Source organism: Seriola dumerili, unplaced genomic scaffold (genome assembly GCF_002260705.1).
Source record: "Seriola dumerili isolate Sdu_G_001 unplaced genomic scaffold, Sdu_1.0 BDQW01000258.1, whole genome shotgun sequence".
Lineage (NCBI taxonomy): Eukaryota > Metazoa > Chordata > Actinopteri > Carangiformes > Carangidae > Seriola > Seriola dumerili.
This window is the reverse complement of record NW_019174513.1, coordinates 126,853-151,732: the sequence shown is the minus strand read 5'-3', so window position 1 is coordinate 151,732 and position 24,880 is coordinate 126,853. Positions and strand designations below refer to the sequence as shown.

Here is a 24,880-nt window from a genome sequence, read left to right as displayed (position 1 = left end):
AGAGTCGGTGTGGGGGGTAGTATACAAAAGAGGGGAGCAGTGCACAGCAAAGGTAAACAAGGCCTTTAATCAATCAGTGAATGTTTGAAAGCAGGGAAGAGTCTAGAAAACTCAGGATGTGAAAGGAGGTGACCTGCAGTTCATATAGGAGGTTATAAGTAGAGGAGCTAACTGTGCCAGGAATACGGAGCAGACCTCAGCTGTTGCACGAGCCCGGTCCAATCCCATTTGTCAGAGCTCTCCTCCTGTTCTCATCGACTGCCCTCCTTCTTGCCTCCGCCTGATCACTCCCTTTCCTCACCGGAGCAATGCATCCCCAGCGTCCTCTTCCCCAAGCCATGCCTTCCTCCTCTCTGGGACAGCACCTGCGGGACATGGCCATGGGTTTGGGACGAGGCAAAAACTTCTTGGGAGGAAACTTTGCCTACAGTTTCATCCAGTCAGTTAAGGAGTGCCTTTATTTCCTTCTCTGCTGCTGGTGCATCAAAGAGATCCTGGACTGACAGACTGAGTGAGAGTAGCTCAAGTGGTCATTGATTTTCCCTGTTTCTCCGTTGGCTCCTATAGTGTAATTTCAACCAGCTTTTGTTTCATCAGAAATGGAGTGTTTGATCAGTGGTGCTGGCAAAGCATTGGCAAGTATGAGTCTTGTCTCATATGACAACAATTTACCACTTCAGTAGCCTACATAGTGAATCAAAATCTCTCTAATGTATATAATGCAATTACCTACAAAAGAAGAGGCTCTCGATTTTAGAAAATGTCAATTTCATTGAGGAGTAGGTTTACTAAATCATAAAACTGTTTAATGCACTTACACACAGATAATGTTTTTATTTCTGTTTTTTCAGGGTCTATGAGATGCTCCTCTTGGGTTTTCAGGAAGCACACTGGCACATTTCCAGATGCTACAAATGTTCATAGTTTTCTGAATTCAACCCTGTTGTTCTGAGATCTTGAGGAATGGCACCCCTGATGTTCACTGTACAAGACAAACTGGTGTGGCAATAAATAAAGGAACTAATGAATAGAAAAATATTACCTTTATGTCTGAATTTTTGTTCATTTTTTTTTAAATTAATTTGATAGTTAACATATACTGTTCAGCTAAAAAAAAAAGAGTAAAAATCATATGGTTTACGTGTCACACATGTACTCTGGTAGTTTGTATGTGCCTTCACTGAGATTTTATGTCTTGTAATTATTCAGTTTGACAGTTTGCAAAGTTGCGTCCAATTCATGATTTATGTATTTCACAAATATAGGATACATTTCACAGGCTGTTTTACATTGGAAAGGAAGATACTGCGACCTAAAATATCAACCTGGAATAGACCTGAGCTTGTGGACCAACAGTGGTTGATGCTGAGGACTGGGGGTGTTTGAAAAAAACATTTATCACCTGCATGTGTCAATCAACTTGGAAGCTTTCCCTGAGAAGTATAGCGACGCCGCATTACTATTGGTCGAACTGGATGGCAAGGGGCGGGATCAAGGAAAATACTGCCCGTGATTGGACGAGACGCGTGTGGATCATGCAAGTTCAGGAGGCATGTTCTAAGTTCCCAAGTTGGATGCGAAGACTCACAAGTGTGCCGTGTGTGTGACAGACTCTGGGGTCTGAAGTAAAGCGACCGTCCACGGTAAGAACCACCTGAATTTGGACGTAACTAACATTTACTTTTATTGCAAATAACAACGTCTGTTCTGTTGTTTTTTTTTTCTTCCATTGCGTCGCCAACGTCGTTTCACTCACCTTTTCCTGGTTGCTCGATTGACTTGTGACAGAGAAAGTTTTAGTTTAGGCTTTTAATGGCTAGTGCTAACAATTGTCGTGTAAGTTGAAACCTTAAGCAAATTATCTTGCTAACACCGGCCATTAGCACGTTTAAGAAGTGACTTTTCATTGTTTAATGTGGCCTTAAGTTTTTTTTCCCTGAGCCCTTCGCTGTGGGGCATTTCCTGTCACAGGCGTCAATATTTGTCTGTAAACAAAATATTTTGATAAACTGCGTTGTTGGTGATGCTGTGTGTGAACTGCTGTGAACAAGCTGGTTATGGTTCCTCCACTGACAGCTTAGCATTGCTGTCCTAATGGCCTGTCCTGTGGTTTATTCTCTTGACCTTTTTTGGTGTTTTTTCCCTGCTGAGAGAAGATGATCAGATTAGGCCTGCAGCTGTAACTATATCTTTGGCTGTATTTTGCTCAAGAAAGAAAAAAATGCATGGATTTATATATTTCCTTATGCAATTACTTTGAAGATATCAGGCAGGGTGTCAAGTGTCTGTAAACATACAAAGTTTTAACCCATCCTCCCAAAGCTACGGCTATGTAGGTTAGATTAGTTGGTGCTCATGAAGATCAAATAGTAGTAAAGTAGTAAAAGGCAGTGAAAATTATCTTTTGCTGTTAAAAGCCGTTAGCATTGTGGTGCGTTTAAAATAATCCTTTTAAAACTGTCCTTAGAAAACATTACTGCCTCTGTTGTGTTCCCCATGGCCATCTTCTGCATGCTCCCTCTTCCTGTCTCTGCTCAATCTCTTGGTAGCTATATTTAGCTGGTGTCTATTTAAGCCATTCCACTATATGCTCCACAATGCTCCTTGGGCCCTAGGCTAGATTCAGTAGACTTCTCTTGGGAGGCACTCGATTAGGAGACCTAAATTGCGGAGCTGGGAGAGAATTGAATTTGGGGAGCGAAGTGTGTCATTACCTAGACAATGTGGTGTTAACCAAAGTGGTTCATTCTCTTTGCGTTCACTGATGAAAGCCAGACTAGACTTAATAAATATGCATATCTGTTTCATCATCCTCTGCTGTTTGAAAGCAAGGGCTTTATAAAGATCTAATACCTGACACTTGCATCTGACCAGGTGGTAAAATGGAAATGTCCACCAGTGTTTAAGAAGTTTTGTTGTTCAGACACATTACTACAGAGGTAGACAAGAGGAAAATGCTTCCACCAAGTCTTTATCTTACTGTAAAACTTGTAATTCTTATGCAGTGTACAAATATACAGTATACAGTTGAAATTTGGCAGTTTGTAGACATCTATTCAACAGACCAGTAGCTTTGAAATGGACAGCCTGTATTTCCAATAATGCCGGCCTTAGTTACCCATGTCTCTGCCAAAACATTTCCCCACAAACCCTAAAGCCAGGGTGATCAAAAGGCCCACAACACACACAAACTACTAATGAAGAACTGAATGGTCCCGGGGAGTGGGACTTCCTGCACACATACACACGCATGCACACACATGCACACTGACAGCAATGTGTTAACACCACCTTACAGTAGGTCCTTTATTGGCAGAATGGGTGAGGCTGAATAGCAAAGTCATATATTCAAATCCCGTGCATGTGTACACAAAGGATGTAAATTTCTTAAAGCTGCAGTACTCACACTGTCACCCTAATTGTGCAGTAGTGGCAGGCCTCTGAACAACACACCGGCTCTCTTGGGGTTGTTAGCTGTCGCTTCCCTAAGTTTGATTCAGAGGGTATAAAGGCACAGAGGAGTGGGGCCTTGATTTGGTTTTGTCTCTGTGAACTAAACCACTATTAATCATGTAATTGTTCTGTATGTTCTTCTTGTGTTGCAGGAGACAGGCAAAGCCTCTAGGGGGCCATGTCTGGCGGCAGCAGTGCTAACAACAGCTGGACCATCCTCACTCCTGAGGTATCACCACACTGTAAAGAGCATAGGAAAACGACCTCAATGAAATTGCATTATTTTAAAAAAAGAAAACTCCTTGTCCCAATTGATTTTCTTATAGGTCACCTGAATATGAAGTAGGTTTCTTTAATAAGACTGTCTGTGTTTCTTGCCTTTTTCCAGATTTAACTGTTATTCAGAAAGTTAAACTGGCTTTTTGAAGCACACACCCATGCACATGTATACACATACTGCCTTGCTCAATGGCACTTTGGCAGTAGCTATTATTTAAGAGAGTTATGCGCATCACTTCTGCTGCTCAGAAACAATCAAAAGATTGTAGATTGAAGACTGAATGTTCCGATTATCTCGTCTGTCTGTTTGCGTCCTTTGACTGTCTGGTGCTTTTCTGTTTGTCCCAGGAGACTGTCGCTGAAACCCTGAGGCCTTTGGCAGAGGGAACAGAGCACCATGAAGACAGCCATACATCTGCAGCAGGTGTTTGTCAGAATAAAGTTGAGGATTGTGGGATCATTAATGGCACAGGAAAATGTACAGCTTTGTCAAATAAAGCAGAGAAGTAAAAGCAAAGTGGAAAACAATGTACAACATCACCACTTCTCATCATTCTGCATATGCACACGGGTGTCCCAAGTCAGAATGGCTTCATTTCAAAAAATGTTGCTATAAAAGGTTCATCTCTTTGTCTCCTGTGTCTGTGTTTGATGAGCCAGGCTCTGGAGCAAACCAGCCTGCAGAGGGTGAAGCATCTGCAGAGGGGTCCCCTGTGGAGGCGCACCTGGTAAGACAGCAAAACGCATCTTTTTCTATCATGTAGTATTTGTTACACAACCTAGCTATGATTGGCCAACAAAAGTGTTCTGATGTTTTTTATTTTGTGACTATACCACACTTTGGGTGAATACATTCACCCATATACTCATAGGATAATCACTACATTAAAACTGCTTGTACCATAGCTCCCAGGAGTACTTAAATGTGATTGGCCAGAGCTTATGTAGCCACATTATCACCCCTCTAACAAAATATTTATACCTGGAAGATGACTCACTTCAGCTGTTACCAGGCTACAGCTTCTTGATGGAGTTATAAAAGAATGATCTCTGTTAACTTTCCAGTGCCAACACAAAGTTTCTATTTAAAGAAATTTAGAAAACAAGAGAGAGCTCTTATTTAATCATTTAGCAAGGGCTTTATGAAAGACTGGTGCACAAAATGCAGAACCTCACAGACCTAGTTCATATATGTTTTGTAAAGTTAAAGGAATAGTTCAACATATTGTGAAATGCACTTATTGACTTTCTGACAGAGAGGTAGATGAGAATAGATGAGAATATCAAGACCACTCTCATGTAAAACTACTCTCTATGTAGTTTGCATAGCTTAGCATAAAGACTGGAAACAGCTGGCCTGGTTCAGCTTTATATTTACACTACAGTAGTATTAACATATCACATCCAACTTTCTGCCCGAAAGTGAATGACCATATTTCCCAAAATGTTGAACTTTTGTTTTTGGATTATGTGCTTTGCTTGAGTTTAAACCAAAAATGCTAGAATATAGGGTGCCCTAAAACCTTTGAGTGACAGTGTTATACTCTAAGGGATTTTAATGACCTGATTCTAGGTATCAGAAGAAAAACCAGCAGAGCTAAGTGGAGGCACAAGCACTGAGCAGCACACCTCCGTGCCCACCGCCATCACTGATGCCCCTGTTCCCACTTCTTTGGAAGTCTCCAGCAGCTTAGTTCCTGGCAGTGATGCACTCAGCCAGTCAGAGGGCCTACCCCAGGGGCCGGCACAGTCCAGCCCTGACCCCGATTCATTCTCTGACTCCTACTCCCACATAACCCCCTCCCCTGATGAGCCCCCAGCGTCATTGCTGAGCACAGAGACTCTGGGAGGGATGGAGTTTACGCAAGAGGAAGAGAGGCTTGCACAGGAAGGAACACTGCATCCATTAAATGGGGAGGAGCTACATCAGGAAGAGGATGAGACAGACCTGTCTCCAAGGACGACTGATTTAGGGAAACAGGCAGGTATGAACAGCAACACTCTGGTCATTATTATATTAATATTATAACCTTAGCACCAGTTTTTGTTATGTATATGCTGTTAAACATGACAAAGATCGTCACGTGGTATGCCTGTATCCTCCCCTTTCTTTTTTTGGAGACTAAGCCATATGTACTATTTGTGTTTGAAGTGTACTTGGTGGACCAGCTGGTTATGGACTTGTTCAGTATCTGGGCCAGGAAGTTGTCTGGAGAGGCTGTGGTTGGTATGAGGAAGGGAGCATGATGTGACAGAGAAACTCTTATTTGCATGACACCCTGCAGAAGTAAATTGGCTTCAGAGGGACTGGGACCTCTAAAGTTTTTTGCAGTGTGGCGTTTTTGTCTGCAGCTCTTTGTCTCACTACAGCATTACAAAAATCAGTCTTCTTTTGCTCTGTTGTGCATTCTCTTATACATTATTTGTTTAGCAACTAGAGTTCAGTGTCAGTGAGCGAATCTTTGCGGTACTTGTTTATAGCACCATCGCTCTTTAACAATAAAATGGGATGCAGATAGTTTGGAAAGTTTAAAGACTGTTGTTTCAAGGTGCCAGAAGTTCCAAAATGAAGTGTTTGAATCACTTTATGCAGTTTAATGGAAAATAAGGAATGGCAATGGAGCAAATTAACCAGTGTGCCATGCATAGCAGAGCCAATAAAGAAGCAAGTCTTACCTCCCATGAGGAGTTTTGTCCTATACTTCAGGATCAGACCAGTTACAGCACCATACCTGCTGTGCAATGTAATATCAGCTCTCTGTGCAAGAGCAAATTTGTGCCCAACAATGTGCAACAGCTTTGCTTTAAAAAAAAAAAAAAAATGTCAGAAAATAAAACTGTCTAATGGATACCCACAAAGTAAATGATCCGCTGTTTTCACCGTTTATGCCTTGGGGAAAACCGTAAAGCAAGGTAATTGTCAAGATATACTTCAAAAACAGCTCTTCATACTCTTTCCTATACTGCTTAAGATTCCCCTGTGGATTCAGAGGTGGGTGAGGAGAGGGCTGAGAGGACGGAGGAGGAAGGAGAGTCAGAGGTGAGGAGGAGGTCTCTCTTAGCAGCTCTGGAACGGATCGGGAGGGCAGAGGAGGAAGAGGAAGGAGAGGAAGAGTTTCAGCTGCCACAGCGAGAGGAAGACAGCGGGTTCTCTGTGAACAAGTGCATCCTTGGTGCTGTCATTCTGCTAGGCCTCGGCACCATCTTTTTCTCAGGTAGGCATCCCTTCCCAATTCCCATGTTATTTTAGATGGATTTTTTTAAGTTGTTAAAGTAAGGTTTGATAGAGGAAAGTGGTGCTAACAGTGGATTAGATAAAGGGTACTTTGAGACTGAGGTGTGTTATACCTGCAGGTGTCTTCATGGACCTGGATGAGGGTAGGTTTGTGGGTGCATGAGTGAGTGACTGAGTTCTTTCTTGCAGCATGTGTTTGTATGTGTGAATGTGCATGCAGGAAAAAAAAAAAGTTTTGCATCTGACACTTTTTAAAAGTAAGCCTTCAAAGCTCTGCATGCTTTTGAGGGAGAGAGTGATTTAGGCACCTTTGCATGATTTGGTTCATTTTTTTAGGCTTATTTGCTGTTGGTAAATGAAAACTTTGTACCACATCAGCACAATGTGTCCATGTCTTTTCTAGTTAAGTTTTAGGTTTTTATGATTTTTTTCTTAGCATGAACAGTGTAAAATGTTGCAGGAACATTGAAGATGAGGCAAAAGTTGGTACAGAAAATTAGCTAAATTGGAAATACAAGGTTTTCAGCCAGCAATTAATACATTGTTCCTAATCTTTCCTTTGGAAATGATGCAGTATGTATGCCTTTACTCAGCTCAGCAACACACATTTTATTGCCTTGGTTTTTTGTTTGGGTGGGTGTCACTTTTTTCAGTAATAAGCAACAGAGTGTATCTTCTGCTTGTGTTCTTTGACTGAGTATTATGAATATCGAAATAAAGCTTTGCATAATGATTTGCAGAGAGTGATTATGGTACCAGGGAACTGAAAGATTCAGAGGTTCCAGGAAAACAGGTCAGTCTGACATCAATTTTTCACTTCTTTTCTCTCCGTCTACTCTGTCTAACTTTCACTCATTATGCCATTTTGTGTATAAGGACAATGAGCACCGCAGCATGAAGGTTTAGTGTGATATGCTCAGTAGGAGACCACCCACAACGCTGGCAGCATTACTGCTATTGTCTACCAACTGTGTTTCTCTGGACTTTTGTTCTTTCCAATTTCATCAACACATACTGTTCTCTCATTTCCTGACTACTTTGTCTGGCAATAATGATTCTGAAAAGTCCTCTAAAGCCTTGCCATTGTGTTGTACTGCGTGTATAATTTGTTGACAGGAGTGGCTTAATCCGGAGGTTCCTCCACCCCCAGTAGATGCTGACAGTACAGAGCTTCTAAATAAGTTAGCCAAAGGGAACCAGCATATTTCTGTGCTACAAGCCCAACTTCAGGTGCGACTCCATTCTGTCTCTCACTTTATTCCTCCTCTATATGTGTGTGCAGAATACATAAACTATGTATATGAGTGTGCATTTAAAGGTGTCACTGAGCGTGTAATATTCTCACCGGGCCCTCTTTTCCTGTTCTTTTTCTTTAAACAGGCACAGGGAGAAGAGCTAAAAGTAGCCAAGGGACAGGCAGCAGAGGGAGCAAAGGAGCGGCTGCGGTGGGAGGAGGTGGAGAAGGAAAACAGTAGGTTGAAGACAGAGATGGCATCTCTCCCTGTTCTTCAGACAGAGAATGAGAGGATGAAGAGAGAGCTGGAGTCTGTCCCGGCCCTACAGAAAGAACTAGACACACTGAGATCGACTGTGACTGAATTAAAACGCTCCTCAGGTACAAAGGGACAGAGGGAGGAGGTAGGGAGGGGACGTGACGAAGGGTAGAGGATGTAGTAGGATGATAGTTATTAGAAAACAAGGGAAAGTGTAGGACATTTCTTCCTTTACTCTTCTTCTGTTTTCTCACTTGACTGCTCACTGTTCATCTTTGTAGTTGTAACAACTACTTGTGTTTCCTTCAGCAGCCAGTGAAGCAGTTCAAGCGCCTGTGAAGCCCACTCCATCGCCCCCCAGTGGCCAACCAGAGGACAGCAGGCAGGACACAGCTGGAACTGTAGAAACACAGGCCAGGAAACCATGGGATGACCAGAAGGAGAAGAAGACAGATTGGAAGAAGGAAAAACATGACATTGGTGAAAACAAGGGGTGGAAAGAGAGAGAAAAAACTGAACGAAAGGAAGGAGAGAAAAAAGAGCGCAAAGATGGAGGTAAAACAGAATGGAAAAAGGGAAAACATGAGCAAGGAAAATTTGACAAAGAGAAAGATAAGGTAGATAAGCAGAAGAGGCACAGTGATGAGACAAAACAATTGAAGGAGAAAGAGTGGAAGAAAGAAGTGGGGAGCAGAGGTGATGAAGGAAAGCCATGGAAGGCTAGGGAAGGGAAGAAAGAACAGATAGAAAAGAGTGAGAGAAAAGATAGGAAGGAAGAGAAAGATTGGAAAAAGGCAAAGCATGAGAAAGTAAATGAGGGTAAACAATGGAAAGGTAAGGAGGAGAAGAAGGATTGGAAGGGAGGAAAGGACCGTGAAGAGAAGCACAAGGGGAAACGCGAGTGGAAGGGAGAGAAGGAGTGGAGGAAAGTGAAAGACGGCTTCAAGGGAAGTGGCAATGAGAAATGGGAGAAGAAAGATTGGAAAGAGAAAGGAGAGAGGAAGGAGTGGAGAGGTAAAAATGGCAAAGATGAGGGTAAAGATCGGAAAGGAAAGGGTGAAAGGAAACAGTGGGACGAGAGCGAAAATCACGGCAAGAATTATGGTAAAGACAGGAAAGGGAAGGATGAGAGGAAACACTGGAACGAGAATGAGTGGAAGAGTAAAAATGGTAAAGGTGATAAGGAATGGAAGAGGAAGAATGAGAGGAAACAGTGGAACGAAAATGAGAGGAAGAGTAAAAATGGTAAAGGTGATAAGGAATGGAAGAAAGGGGATGAGACGAAACAGTGGGAAAGGAAAGAGGATGAGTGGAAGAGAGGACAGAAAGAGAAAAAGCACAACGGAGATTGGAAAAGGGACAGATCAAGCGCTGAAAAACACAAAGATGAGCACAAATTTTCCGGTAATCACAATAATGACCACCATGAAAAGCATGAGTGGGGAGATAGGAAAGCCCCTCACACACATCGCAGACCCTCCATGGAACAGCCTGAGTACTGGGTCCAGCAGAGAGACCGGCTCCAGCACAACCCCAAACCACCACAGCACTGTAACTCATTGGAGACCTGCGCTCAGGCCGAGGGGCTGCTTCCTGTCCCCTTCCCTGAGTTTGAGGCCATCCTCCGCGCTTACCTAGCCAAAGCAGAGGAGGTTGGAGTGGATGCTTCCAAAACAGAGGAGCTCAAAAAGCTAGCTGCCAACTTCTTCAAGGATGGGGTCTTTGTTCATGACCAGATGAGCTTTCAAGATTTTGCGGAGGATGTGGGAGATATTCTGGAAGATATGGTGGAAGGGGATGAGAACGGGGAGGAGGAGGAGGATGAGGAGGATAGCGCCATAGAGCAAGAAATGGAGGAGTTTGAAAGAGAAGTCATGAAAAAGTTTTCAGTGCCAGGAGCGGGAGAGAAAGAGGAGAAAATCAAAGGGGAGTGGAGGAAGGAGAGCGGACGAGGACGTGGCTGACGTGAAAAAAATTGATGGATCTGTCGAAAGTAGCTGAGAGGAGTCATGACAGATGAGGGGTTATTCAAAGGGAACACTTGCTATTGGACCACAAATGCTTACAAGTATACATTAATCCTCCTGTCATCCTTTTTTTTTTCTTTCTTTTTTTTTTTTATTTTATTTTATACAGGATCTTATTTTACGATTGCCGTCTGCTGTCCCGGTGATACAACTTATAATTTCATTTCACTGTTTTGGGGAAGTTTTGTATTTCACCTGCACACATGCTCACATCTTAGTACACAGTGGTGTAGAGAAAGGGCTTGCATCTAAATCAGACTATAGGGTTTATTTGGGTGGATGTACAAGAGAAGAAGACTGCACTTAAGCTTCAGTGTTTTCCCTGTAATGTAATGACACTAGTTAAGCATAATGCCTACAGTAGCTACTCCTTGTGTCCATAGAAAACTCTCCAAAACGTCCAGCTTCATATATCTGACTGAGCACCTGCAGCTCATGTTGAACATCCACTGGTGTGAAAGTTAGTTCTGTAGATACTGTAACTTCCTCTCTTTGCATAGGGAGATTAAAGCTGTTAGACTGAGTTGGATGTTACTCTGCTTTGACTCTCATCTCTAGAATAACCACTGTACAGTCTCAGTCACACATGACACCTCTTCCATTGCAAACAGCACTGTGCACTGTTGGAAGTCCACCTATTCACTGATCAGGCCTGTACCTACAGTATGTCATCTTAATGGAGTAATTACTTAAGCCTGACTTTTAATGTCAAATTACCTTCAAAACATAAACAGTTTTTTATGAAGGGTGGAGTGAACGTGAACTGCTGAAATGGTTTAGTGAATATTTTATGTGAAACTATAGAAATCTGCATTGGTTTTGTTTTGAATGTTTGTACATATTGCATTAAACGTGTTTAAGAACTATGCTGAAATATATAGCTAAATTATTTTATAGAAGTTGGCATAATATAGGCAGAAAACAATTGGCGGGCACATAAAATATTGACATGTTGAACATGTGTTCCTTTTCAGGTACAGAACTTGTATTGTGCACTAAAATGTCCTTAATTGTTTTATTATGAATGTAACATTTGTTTTTATTGGTTAAGTTGGTCACTTAGCACTTAGGTCATGGGAAATAGTTTTCAGAAATAGCAGTAATAGGTTCTTTTTTTATTTCTTTAAACGCTAACTTGTGAAATGTTGCTAATTCAAGGACCTACAGCCGAATACTGATTGTCTTTCAGAGGGTAACAATGCTGCATATAGACCTTCGTATGTTGGGATGCTCATATTTGGCCATTTTATTGTTATAAGAGCAGAATAATAAATTTGGTGCATCCATGTGATGAAAAAAAATGTATTTTGTCATTTTTGCTCACTTGTGAAATAATTTAAACAGTTACCTGCAAGCAAATGCTATTGGATTTTATGAGTTCTGATGATTCTGCAGTGTTGGAAAGACTGAGATTTCTTTTTATTTTATTTAATGTTAATTATAATTTTATGGTTATTTGATCAATTGTCTTACAGTTTCTGTTGAGAGTCAGTGGGGGCTTTACTTGTTTGCTGACAGATTAATACAACATGAGTGTCCTCCTCTTCATGGACCATGGATTGCCTTTGCCAGATTTATGTCTTTGTGCTCAGGGATACTTTTTTATTGTCCCTTCCCTTTAGATTCTTTGCATCTGGATGTGTGGAGCAACAACTTGGCTGATGTCAGCAGAAGAAAAGAGAGGGTGAGATTGACTATGATGTCATACAGTCACTGTCTGTCTGTTTTGTCAGTCAATAATTGTGCCTGTTCGAGACCAGAAACTATAGTTCCGAGCTGGAGAGATAAAGACTTTTTTTTTTTTTTTTTTACATTAATACTGTAGACCAGTACAGATAATAATACTGTAAAATTGCTGTACTGTGGCTTCAGTGGTAATATCACACAGACAAACAAAAACACACAGCTATGTGCTCATCCATATCCTGCTGCCTCTGTGTAAACCAAAGTTTCATGCAGAGTTGTGTTCCCTAACGTACACTTCTTTGTAATGAATAACTACATAATAAAGTCTGTGAAAGGAGACGCAGTAAATCAGTCCAGTGGCACACCTATAAGACCGTATGACTTTAAGGAACTCTGAGTTTCCCCCACACTGATTTCATTTTTGAACAAAACTTTTTTTAAAGCACAGGATGCTTCTACTCTCTGGGCCCAAAACTGGATGAGTGGGTACAACAGGCAATCAAGAAATCCGAGACGTATAAATGATGTTTTGAAACATAGGCAAACAAGCCCTTAGACACAAATACAACTAGAGCTAAGCATCAATCATAAGAACAACTTGCAGCATCACCCCATGGAAAACCCTGATGCTTCTACACTGCTGTGTATTGTGCTGTGACTTCTCAGTTGTCTCTGTAAGACATTTATTTTGTTAGTAGCTGCACTCTCCTTTCTGCAATGATGGCCAAGGGAATGGAAGGAGGAGTAGTGTAGACTGCAGTTTCAGGTGTATGGGGATATACGGGTGTGTGTGTATCTGTGTTTGTGTCATACAGCTGAGACAAGAAAACAATGTGTGGGTATATTTGGCCGATAAAGCTATTGTGCTTGTTAGCACTAACTGCCTCCCTAATATGCCAGTTGTGCACATCCTGTCCGAGGTCTGGCTTAAATAATGTGACTCTTCTGAGGTGAAACCCAAGTGCCTCGTTCTCAAAAGTTTCTGCAACACAGGCTGTATAATTATACCTGATTTACTGCTTTCTTTTTGCTCTCTACAGCAGTCTCACCCACAGTTGCACACACATACACAAGAATGGAAAAATGTTAGACTACTGTCCATGCATCAGCATGAACTGAGCAAAACATTAAACTGTTAGTGCACACACATTGTGATATGTTTAAACTGACCTAACTTGGATTGCCACTCTGAGTTAGTTTGGGGTTTTCTTGAATGAGGTGATTCATCCAGTAATCCTTAACTTCTGCCAGAGACTAGTTACACGCTGAAGTTGCATCTGAAAATGTAAACGCGTCATGGAAAAAGGTCAGTGGTGTTTGGGTTTACACTGTTACTAATTGCAGTGAATAGTGTACCAAAAAGAAAGCTGTAAATATATACAGACAGATTAGTGAATGTTTTATCTTCTTTACCAGGAGAGGAAGGCTAGAAAAGACCAGGAAGACTCGTGTTGGAACAATTTACCTACACACATACCTGAGTTGGTGAGTCTGATTTCTGTTGCTACATCAAATTCTAGTTCAGGTGCTGTTGTTTCTCTTCTAACCCAGACTGTCTGTCTTTCAGTTCATGATGGAGTCTGCTGTTGCTGTACTGGTGTCCCAGTTCAAGGCGTATGCTGGCAGTGATGGTTCCTCTGACACACTGAGCAGAGACGAGTTCCACAGACTGGTCACGTCGGAGCTCCCCAACATGGTCAAGGTAAGGATTGTAGGTTTACCAAACAACAATAAATGTAGTGATAGACTTTTGAAATGTAGTTGTATTTGTAAAGTTTTGTCACTATGGTGTTCTTATATATACAGTCTATATGTATATATATGTATATATATTCCAATGTTTATTACATCCATTGAGATATTTAGCTGATTGCTTTTTCTTGTGAATGTGAAATATATCTGAAGTGTGCTAATTTACAAGCAGTCTTGTTACCCTGATGGAGTAGCTTTTTTGTACAGTATATGCTAAAATGACTTGCAGCATTATGACTAGTGATTCTGTATTTTTCTTCTTGTCAACAAATCCCATGAAAACACCAAAACCAACAGTGACATAATCTGACCAACAGGTTTTGCCTGTGTAGCCAAAGCCTGGTACAGCTTATTCTTCTGCTGCCATAGAGCTCCATTGTTGTCCACAAACTATTGAGCCACACTATTGTTCCTTCATTACCATGAACATGGTCACGGCAGTTTATTTTGAGTCGATCACACACACACACACACAGACACACACACACAACCACTGCCATAAACACTCATTCGTCCACAAATAACATTTGCTAAAATCTACAGTTCCCACCTATGTTGTGAATCCCTGAGCCTTTTAATGATAGAAGTATGTATGTGTAACTTGTTTTTAAAGATTTGCATCTTTAGTAGTTTTGCCTTGTTGTTTTTTGTCTTTTTTTTTTTTTGTCTTTTGATGGGATTTGTTGACCATATTCATAGATTTTGACGAGGAGCTATTTCTGCTGTGTGTTTGAAAGATAAGAGTCAGTAAGATATTCTAACTTTGCTCTGCTCCTTTTTGTTTGTCAGGCAAATCAGCTTCCTCATAAGGGTGGATTCATATTGAAATGGTTATCATCTGGATGCCATATTGGCTCTTATTTCTCTGACCATGTAATTAAGTCTTAGTCATCACTCTTGTACGTGGGCAGTCTTTAATGCATGTGGTCTTAGTGTACCTCTGAGTCACATAACAGCACTTAAAAAGAACATTTTAGAAGATTTTACCCTTTCCACTCCTGCCTGTGACCTTCAGCAGGAATGAGTAGTTGTATAGCAGGATATAACTACATTTTATGTTTCATTTTATACGTTTCAAGAAAACAATGAGTCTGTCATGAAGAAAAGGTTTCCACCCTTCAGAGACTTGGAAATCTGGCCTTGTTGTGGTCGTGTTGTCTTTACTCTGCATGTTTAACCAGAACACAATGGTAGAAAGTAGCAGTTCCTGTGGCCTGACAAAGAATACAGGGCTGCCTCTTCCAAGTGTGGAAAATTCCATGTGTTTCTGCTCTCATGAAGAGTTGAAATAAACACAGTGGCCACTAGATGGTGACATAGTCAAAGATCCTTGTGCCAAACCACCTCTGCTGATGTTGCATGAATTTGTGAACTAGTGTGCTGTGCCAGTGGCGCCAGCAGCTTGCCCCTGTCTCATCTCACCACACGAGCCCTGGATCATCCACTGAGCCTGTCAGGGTTGTTTTCAGCATTTGATACATGTATCTTCCTGTTTTCCTGCAGAATGCTGGTGACCCTGCTGTTGTTGACCAACTTATGAGCTCATTGGACAAGGACAATGATGGAGAGCTCAGCTTCCTGGAGTTCTGGCAGCTGATTGGACATCTTGCGAGCAAGCATGGGGGGTTCAGCCAATAGAGTGCCCCCAGATACTCTGTAACAGTTCCACGTGTGTTAACTGATTTGCAGTCATACAGTTACGAGAAAAAAATGGGAAATCAGCCAAATGGAAAACACCCTAAAGTTTGTTTCAACTGCACACTGTGTTTTTATCAGTGGTCTGCTTTTCTTTTCACCCTGTTCTCTCAGCAGCTGCTGCCAAACTGGCACACACACTGTCACAGAATACTATTGAAAGATTTCAGCAGTTTTAAAACCAGCCCAGTCTGTTTCATACCCCCCCCCCCACACACACACACACACACACACACATACACACACTCACACACATACACACACTCACAGCTGCTTGTGCTTACAGGTCTGTGAGGGTGTTGTAGAATGGGAATGCATTGTCTGAAAGCTGAGAATGTGTGTATAAGCATTATGTGTTCTTGGCTTGTCTGACTCTTGGAAACAGGCCTCTTGGTGTTTGTCATCTCTCTCCAGGACACAAACAGAGGTGTGGTGTTGGCAGAACAAAATTTGCTTTAGTAAGGCTGGAAATAAAGTGTAAATGAAATGTAAATACGTGGGTGTCTCTTGCTTCTCAGGCCTTCATTTGTTCATTTGTTCATTAGTTTTATTTCTAGTGAGCTCTATCTTTAAAACCTTTCCACAAGTGAGTAAAGTTTCAGGGTGTGGTTTGAGTACATCTGTGTATTGGGAAAGCTTTGAACACGCGCGCACTCAGTCATGAGCGCGTGCTTGTTCTTACACGTTGGGAGAAAGTATCTGCTAGGAAAAATAGCAGAGATGAATGTGCGCGTAAATAATCTCAACATTTTTGTAATAAACCACATTATAAAAACTTTCTGTTTTTTGTTGAGCAGCGGAAATGTTTGTAAGAAAATGTTGCTGAAAACTGTTGTGTTGCTCAAGCTGCGCCTCTCTCCACATTCCTTCTCTCTCAGGCACACGCCCTATGACAATGAAAAAAAAAAAAGTTGGCTGTGGTGAGAAGTTAAATCACGGAAAAGATATGTGTTGCAGCTTAATCCAGCCCAAGACTGAAGAGGAGGATCTCTGAGAGAAAAGGAGTGCAGCTGCTGAAATAGATTCTTGCCTTTTGTTCCCTGTCCTAACGGTGAGTTGCCTTATTCTGATTATGACTTTAGTGCTGAGCTCTCTCTGTGATAGCGAGATGTTTTAGTCCAAACTGTTTTCTAGGCAAACAAGAAAATGCTCAGTTTAGCTGATTTCCTCCACTGTCATCAATTTTGTATAATTTGCGAGCGCCTCTATTGTCATTAGCCATCTTGGCGGCCACAGGGATCGGGTTGTCCTTCTTTGTAATTTAACCCCAATCCCTTTACACTTCCAGAGAAACCCGAGACACGTTTACTTATTTATTTGCTGTATGTCAGTCCTGCCTCTGGCTGCTCTACAAATTGTCAGGATTAGTTGTGGCAAAATGTAAATGTGGGACAGAGGCAAGCCCCCTGACATCTCTGTTACGCACGGCGCTGATTAGTTTTGGCGCATTTGCGCTGAGGCCTCTATCGGCCCGTTAAACAGCCACACTGTGATGACTGTGACGGCGGTCAGATTTGGCTCGAATCAGTCTGAATTATTAACGTTATATGGGAAGAATCCGGTAGCGAGACTCCAGTGGCTTCAACCGGGTGTAGTTTAATGACGCGGAGGAGAAATAGCGACCTGGCGCGATGACAGGTAACATGCTCTGGAGGAAGTGAGTCAGACACGCCTAGTTCAAACAGCAGGAGCATAGAGGAGCTGATCGGTTACTAATCAATGCTCGTGATCGAACTATCGGGCGCCAGCGCAGAATAATGTCCCCTGTGGTCATCCCAAGGATTAAAAACCTTTATTCTAACCCCTTACCAACATTTTGTGGCAGCTTGTGTCAGCTGGCGGGGTGGTGAGGTGAGGTGAGGCGTGGATCAGGTGGGTTGGGTGGCGTCACCTGATTTACCTGTGGACTGGTTTGTACTTGTCAAGCCTTCAAACTAGTTTCAGCTCTCACTATATCTGGCGTCCTCACCAGCGTCTGCGCGATATTTCTGCACTATATTCAGGGTTTATTTGATTAAGTTGAGAGGCAGGCCTACTATGCAAATACTATATGATTCATAAATGGTAAGAGAGTTTAATTCTCATCCGCAGTACCAGTAGGTCACCATTCAAACATGGAAACACTAATGACAAACAGTACAATATGGTATAAGATACATATTTATTAAAATATGTATTTATCATTTGTTGAACCACAAGTCCTGCTGTGATTGGAAACCTCTTTTGCAAGGGAGACAGAAAATAAAACAAATAACACAAAGAATGCTGAAATGAGCCACAGAGAAAACAGGAAGAGTCGTTTACCTCTTAATCTAAATTGTCTTAAACTCTGCCAGAGAACCAGATTCCAAACCCAGTTTCCTTCATTTGATATTTTTTAAGTTTTAAGTTTTTAACATATTATATAAAGAATATAAAGAAAAATTAACTAACCAAATTCCAAACGAGCTTGTGCAGCAGTTTCCGATCAGGATCCTGTTCAGGGTGACAAGATATATCTGATGGATTATAGGAAAGTAGAAAAAGCATGAAATTATATTTATTTTTTCAGGTGTTCCTCTAATCCTTGCTTTTTCCACTTAGGGATTGTTGGAAAGTTCGGGCCTCTAAAAATAACTTCACTGTTTTGTTCATCTGGTCATAACATATACTCATATGCCACTGGTAACAGTGGGTTATGTCTTAAGACAAAAAAGACGGGAAACCACTGAGATGGTGCAAAATTCTTGTAAAATGCCACAAAATAGGAGCAGACATTCAAATATAACAATGTCCTGGGCTTCCCACAAGCATTCGTCACACTTGAGTCATTATGATCGTAATCTCCACGTTATGAATCTCAGTCCAGTGCAAGTGCTGAGAGTCTATAGGAGAGTTTCATGTGTATTCAGCACACACCCGCAGCGAGGCCTCTTCTTGCTCTTATCAGGTAAAACCTACTACATGTTCCTTTTCTACCCATTTGTAATTCTGTGGCCCTGATGTCTCCAGTTCTGACCGAAGGCGTCTTGGTTTCATGTTCGTCTCATTACATTTGGAAGAGACCCTAATGGATGGTGGGCTGTCAGACATTTTGATATATAGCCTGTACAGATACAAACAAACACACACACACACACACAGACACGCACAGACACGCACACACACAGACACTGGTCGGCCTGCTCCTGTGCTGCTGTTTGTCTTGTAGACGATGTTAGGAAGGTGTTAGGACAATTATAGTAACCTATTAAATAATGATGAACACCATGCTGATGACAGATGCTCACTTGTATGTAGGAAAGAGTTGTGTGTGTGTGTGTGTGCGTGCGTGCGTGCGTGCGTGCGTGCGTGTGCATGCATGTGTGCTGGCATTGCAGGGAGACATGAAACAGAATCCAGGGTTTGGGTGGCTGCTCTCACTCACCCAGTAATTAGGTTAATGCAACAGAAGTCCTAATTGGTATCGTCCTTCTTTAGATGTGTGTGTGTGTGTGTGTGCGCGTGTGTTCGCGTGCGCGCATGTCTGTCTTTCTGTATGTCTGTCTGTCTGTCTGTATGTCTTTGTGTGTGGGTCGGTGTACATAGGCAAGCATTGAGGTGTGACATCTGTGTCAGATGGGAGACTTACCAGCTTCTACGGTTACTTCAACATCACCCCAGGCACCCATCATCATTACACTGCTGCCTTGTGGTAGTTTCCAATACTCACTGGAAATCCTGCAGCGAGGTCCCACCCCACACTGCTGTGATACTTATCAACTCTACTCAAGTGTGCAGCATTTATTCTGGCCTTTTCTTTTCGGTGAAGAGTTGCCTTGGCGATCTTGTTTGTTGAGACAACACAGAGGTAAACGGGAGCAGAGACCTAGAGAGACCCCTCTGTTGGCTGAATTAGGATACTCAAGGTTGGCTGTACTTTTTTTTAAGAGGGAACAAGCATAACATTCTCTATGTCCCAGCTTCATATGACCAAATAAACTGTATCTACTGCAGCAGTTTTAGTACTGTACTGTACCAATAATATACAGTATGTACTAGATACTAATTATCATACTGGTTTTGCAGTCACTGTATAAGAAATCAATATGCTTGAACATTTTTTATCAGCAGGAAATTATGCAATAAATGTGCAATCAAACTGCTCGCGTGTCCCGGGTCCATACAACATACTAACTGTATACAGCATAAACAAAATACTAATTGTACAGAAGATATACTGTAGACAAATCGTCATGTTTTTGCAGTTAGTATACCAGAAAAGTTCATTATAATTTAACAATTTCAATAAACAAGGAATTGTGCAATGGTGGATGTATTAAACACCACAAATAGACATAGGATTTGATATTTATTTTCCTCAAGTGCTCCTAGATCTGTTTTACCACCATCAGCACTTCATTTTAATTTGTAAACATCACATGAAGGAAGCAAAAGACTTCATATGTATATATGTATATTTTGCTTTCTGAAATCAGAATCAGATCAATTTTTATTTCATTTCATTTTTTGCAGCTGTAAGTAGCCTCTCTATCTCAATTGTGCATTGCTCTGTGACACAATTGGCCCTTTTCACAGCAGATATTTGTCCCAGTAGAAAAAGCTATACAATGGCTCTGTTCTATTCAAGACGACAGTGTGATAGGGGGAGCCAGCATGCACAGCGCCAGGACCCTGAAAATAAAGCAGCTAAATGGAATTTGTTAACTTCATTATTTACATCTGTGCTTTTTCTGTTGTGACATGTCCAAACCTAGTGGTGTTAATCAACAACACACTTCAAATTGGCACGTAGTATGGAATTGGGATGTAGCTATTGTTTTCTAGATCTGACATTCCAATGAAAGCATGAATGTTGTTCCCATTGCCATCCTGCAATGTTCAACTGGCAGTAAGAAATGCGTGACACAAATTAAAACTTCAGTCTGCATGTCTCCAGTGTTCAGCCGAGGATTTAGCTTCAAATGCCTCTTAGATTCTCTCAATAAAAGCAGCATTTGATGTTTGCATTCCGCCTAGTTTAATCAGTTAGTCCTCGGCTGACTGGCTGGGTGATGTTTTTCAGCTCATACTCGAGCACAGAATGCAGTGTGTTCCTACAGTGTGAGGGGATGTGTGCTGCAGCAGACGGGCAGCAGGCAGTAATCTGAACCTGTGGCCTCCCGCTGGCTTGTGGGGATCAGATGTCCACCGTCAGAGATCACAGCTCCCATTGTGTTTACCTCAGAGACTCCCCTCCTCTTCAGCCTTCCATCACTCCCGCTCTCTTGCTCTGTTTACCTCAGAGAGCCTCCGGGCGCGGCCCCTCCATCTCCCCCCGTTCCCTCTCCTCCTCCTCTTCTATGCTGACATCACTTGTGTGTCTCACCTTTCTCACATGTTTATGTTCAGAGGGCGTAGCCACACATATCCAGTTCAAATATAATTTCAATATGTGATCTAACGATCTGTCATTGCTGCACATTTATGACTTAAATGGCAACTCAGGTTCCTAATCACTACTATAGCTTTTCAATAAATCAATATAATCATTCAATTTTCTATCAATATTTTGACTATTTCCATCATACAAGGCATTTTAAATTAGGTGAGATGTTTTACTAACACATCCTAATATATGATATGATTGCACATAATTAATTGTGAAGAAATCCTAATCTTCATCTGTCAGCTGTGCAAAAGCATTCCAAGGTTATTATGCACATTTCTCCTTTCTGCAATGCAAACAAATGATCCACTAAATAACTGAAATAAGCCTTTTATCCAGCCAAAGCCCAAAGTAAATGTATTTTCATATTAATAAAAATGCATGGGAATGGAATTAGTAACCTAACGGCATGATGTCTGAGTGTCTGAGATATGGTCATATCTCCTCTTGTCATGCCCTCAACTCTCCTCTCCACTTTTTGTCCTTGCCTTCCTCTCTTTAGATATGGAGTCAGCCATTCAGACAGTTGTAACCACATTTCTCAGTTCTGCCAGGGGGAGGGAGAACCTAGATGGGAAATCCTTCCAGAAACTGGTAAAGAAACAGCTCGGCGGCATCATGGAGGTGAGGACCTACATAACTTTTTGCTGCTCTTTAGCACCCTTTGCTGTAAACAAATAATCCATGAGTATAGAGGAAGTGTTTTTTCCTATCTTTGTCCTGGAAGGTGTAAACATGTCAGTACTAACAGTAATGCCTGTTTGCTTCCATCTGTCCCTCTGTGTTTTGCTCAGGATACAAACAGTTCCTCTGCCATCAAGGAGATGCAGCGGGGACTGGATGAGAACAGCGATGGAAAGGTCAGCTTCCAGGAATACCTCACTCTGATTGGCTACGTGGCCAACTCCCTCAGTCAGAGCAAGTGTGGATCCAACGCAGACACATCGTAGATGCTTGTGTACCTGCAGTGTTTGATCCATCAGCAAATTAACAGCCTTTTTTTTTCTTTTTGCACCTTTTAAGTATCTTTTCTCATTTCAAAATTTTCCAGAGATCATGTATACATTTTTTTACACAACAGTCCGTAATAATTTTCATTCACTTAATCCAATAGTTGTGTAATGCTCTGAACTACACTTTAATGTCTGTCCAGATGAATCTTTTTTTTCTGTCACATCATACTGATCTCCACTGTCAAGGACATGTTGAAGGACTCTGAGCTGGATGTCTTTTTTTTATATATCAATTAGACAAATGATACTTACTATATTTTCAAAAATAAAAACTTTATATTAAATCCATACTGTGTGCAGTTTTTCATTAGTATTTCATCGATGAGCAACTCGTCTCATTGCTGGTGTTCACCATTGACTTCCATTATAATTCCGCTAGGAAACGACAAATACATACATTTAAATACTGTATGCGCACAGTGGTTTCATTCATGTGGTTTGACATTGACCCACAGGCACCTCTGCAACGATGTCTGTTCCTTTCACAGCTACCAGCAACACTTGCTAAATTTAGCCGTGACATCCATGGCTAGTCAAACTCAGCAGCCTTTAGATGCATCAACTATTGCAACCAGATCCTGACATACAGTATACGCTTCCTATTGTGTACCATCCTCCACTCTGCAACACTATACATACACACATATGGTGCAGATAAGTGCGCGCGCACACACACACACACACACACACTGTGCTACCCCACTCACAGATAAAATATACTGCAGCAACAATACATAAACAAGAAGATGCACTTACAGTGACGGCAGATTCAATCTTCATCTTGCAATGACAGTGCTTTTGCATTAATCTTGATGGTGTTTCTTTTATAAGCATGATCCTCTAGATCATTCATTCAAGTGTACATGATGATGTGTCTCTTTCATTTATTTTTGCTCTTCATTTACTTTTTATGCCCTTCGCTGTATCGATTACATTGCTTGTAAGTATGTTTTCCTGTCCAAATGCACCTGTATACTGAACCTTTTTCATACGTTTTGCGCATGCATACGGTGTGTTCCGAATGTATTTGTGAAAGTGTGCATGTGTGTGTGTCCTTGCATGAACAAGTTTGCCTTGGGGTGTGTTTTGTAGTCTTTCTATGGGGATTTTTCTGCATGGCTGCCAGGTGTGATGGCTCCATTCATATGTGCTACACTAATCCTTTGGATACTATATCAGGCATGACACCCGTCTCCTCCAGTAAACAACTTACCCCAACACCTACCTGAATTCCATTTTTGCTGCTTAAAATCAATTTTAGCGAGTTGTCAAGTTATTCATCTTTGTATTTATTTTAGTACTCCCTTCAAGCCCATCCTTTGTATTGACATTAAGTACAAAATGGTTGCACAACAAGGTGGCGGGTAATCTGCTGCCACAATAGCGAGCTCTGCCACAGTGAGTGATATGTCCGTGTCTCTGCACCACACCTCATTGTGGTCAGGAAATGCTGTTGGTCTAGTGACATGAGCTCAATCAAAGTATGGATGTTACAGATTAGTTCTGTCTCTCTCAAACTCACTATTCACACTCGATAGCTGCAGAGTTACTTCACTTTAAGTTAAATGAAGTAACCACATAAACCACATTTAATGTGTACAGGTGTACTTGTGGTCATATTAAGGGTAAACCAATTTGCTTAATGTCTTCCTGTAGTTGCAGTACTATTAGTGCTCTCTGTCAATATGTCATCTCTGACAGCAAGCGATGGGGGGGGGGGATCTTACCTGTGTCCATTCAGCAGATAGCAGGTGTCTGATGCGTAAACAGAGAAGGAGGAGAGAAAGAAGGGGTGGGGGGTAGGAAGGAGGAGAAGAGCAACAGGTGGAAGGAGGGAGATGGGAGGAAGGGAGAGGTGGGATGGGTGGAGTGAGGGATGTATTTAAGACGTTGTCCTCCTCATCCTCCTCATCCATCCATCGCTATCAGCTTCTCTCTCTGCACCTGACCAACAGGCCGGCACTCGTCCTCCTCTCAGGTAAGAAGCAAAGAGAAGAGGATGTAGGGAACAGATTTCAACACTGAAAACTGTGTCTCTGCATCTCTCAGGCCATTTTTACTTTGGAAATGTAGATTTTTACTTGTGCAGCTAATGCGTGATGTTGTCTGTAGGTGGACTGCCTGCTCTTTTAAGTCCTGATGCAATTCAGCAACAAAGACAGGAAGAGCTTTCTGTTTATTCACTGATAACTTATGGAACCTCAATGTATCTTGTTATCTGGACATCAGCAAGATAAAGCTTGACAAATGAGTCTTTCTGATAATCTTTTTAATGCTGCTGATTCATGACAGTTTGGTGCATTGTGCCCATGAGGACCGACTGACTGTCATGTGATTGACAGGAAGAGTCTTCACAGTTCAGAGGTGATGTAGGTTCAGGAAAAGGCAAGGACTTACAACTGTCTCCGGTGTTTTCTACCATCCGGCAGAGCTAAAGTAAAAGCCAGCTCAGGTTGCTTCTGTGTGTCCTGGTTACATCTCCTCCACTGGTTCAGCTGTTTTACCAGCTTAGAGTTTCAGTCTTATCAGCTGGCTCACATGTCCGGCTGCTGACTACGTCCTGACTCCCAGAGGTCCTCTTCACCGGGGCAAGGCAACAAACAGATTGAGGATAGGTTTATCTGTGGCAAAATCTTATCAGGAGCACTGGCAGGGAGGAAACACTCCTGATGAGTGAGAGCAAACTTGACTCCAGGGCCGTGCAGGGTTTCTGACTCTGCTGTCACTACAGATAGATATGCTTAGATGCCATCAGTTTGTAGCTATGCGTTACATGCTATGTGTTTTTCTTCATGCCTTATCTGTATATGCCTCTCAGTCAGTCTGGCAGGAGTGTCTAA

At 41.8% G+C, this 24,880-nt stretch overlaps 3 protein-coding genes across 3 annotated transcripts; all 3 read left to right on the top strand.

Annotated features, from left to right (window-relative positions):
- The first annotated feature begins 1,577 nt into the window (after nucleotides 1–1,577).
- LOC111230007 (pre-B-cell leukemia transcription factor-interacting protein 1-like) lies at nucleotides 1,578–11,761 on the top strand. Its single transcript, XM_022756538.1, has 12 exons — nucleotides 1,578–1,643; nucleotides 3,606–3,682; nucleotides 4,081–4,156; nucleotides 4,393–4,460; nucleotides 5,306–5,717; nucleotides 6,705–6,947; nucleotides 7,087–7,110; nucleotides 7,708–7,760; nucleotides 8,084–8,197; nucleotides 8,348–8,582; nucleotides 8,770–8,960; nucleotides 9,003–11,761. Exons 2-12 carry the CDS (start codon nucleotides 3,632–3,634, stop codon nucleotides 10,422–10,424), a joined length of 2,889 nt encoding a protein of 962 aa, XP_022612259.1. The 5' UTR covers nucleotides 1,578–1,643; nucleotides 3,606–3,631; the 3' UTR covers nucleotides 10,425–11,761.
- Nucleotides 11,762–13,572: 1,811 nt separating this feature from the next.
- On the top strand, nucleotides 13,573–16,113 carry LOC111230176 (protein S100-A11-like). Its single transcript, XM_022756796.1, has 3 exons — nucleotides 13,573–13,658; nucleotides 13,741–13,875; nucleotides 15,429–16,113. Exons 2-3 carry the CDS (start codon nucleotides 13,744–13,746, stop codon nucleotides 15,561–15,563), a joined length of 267 nt encoding a protein of 88 aa, XP_022612517.1. The 5' UTR covers nucleotides 13,573–13,658; nucleotides 13,741–13,743; the 3' UTR covers nucleotides 15,564–16,113.
- A 428-nt stretch (nucleotides 16,114–16,541) lies between these two features.
- On the top strand, nucleotides 16,542–22,181 carry LOC111230175 (protein S100-A13-like). The gene is made up of 3 exons (XM_022756795.1): nucleotides 16,542–16,671; nucleotides 21,530–21,651; nucleotides 21,822–22,181. Exons 2-3 carry the CDS (start codon nucleotides 21,532–21,534, stop codon nucleotides 21,975–21,977), a joined length of 276 nt encoding a protein of 91 aa, XP_022612516.1. The 5' UTR covers nucleotides 16,542–16,671; nucleotides 21,530–21,531; the 3' UTR covers nucleotides 21,978–22,181.
- Nucleotides 22,182–24,880: the final 2,699 nt, after the last annotated feature.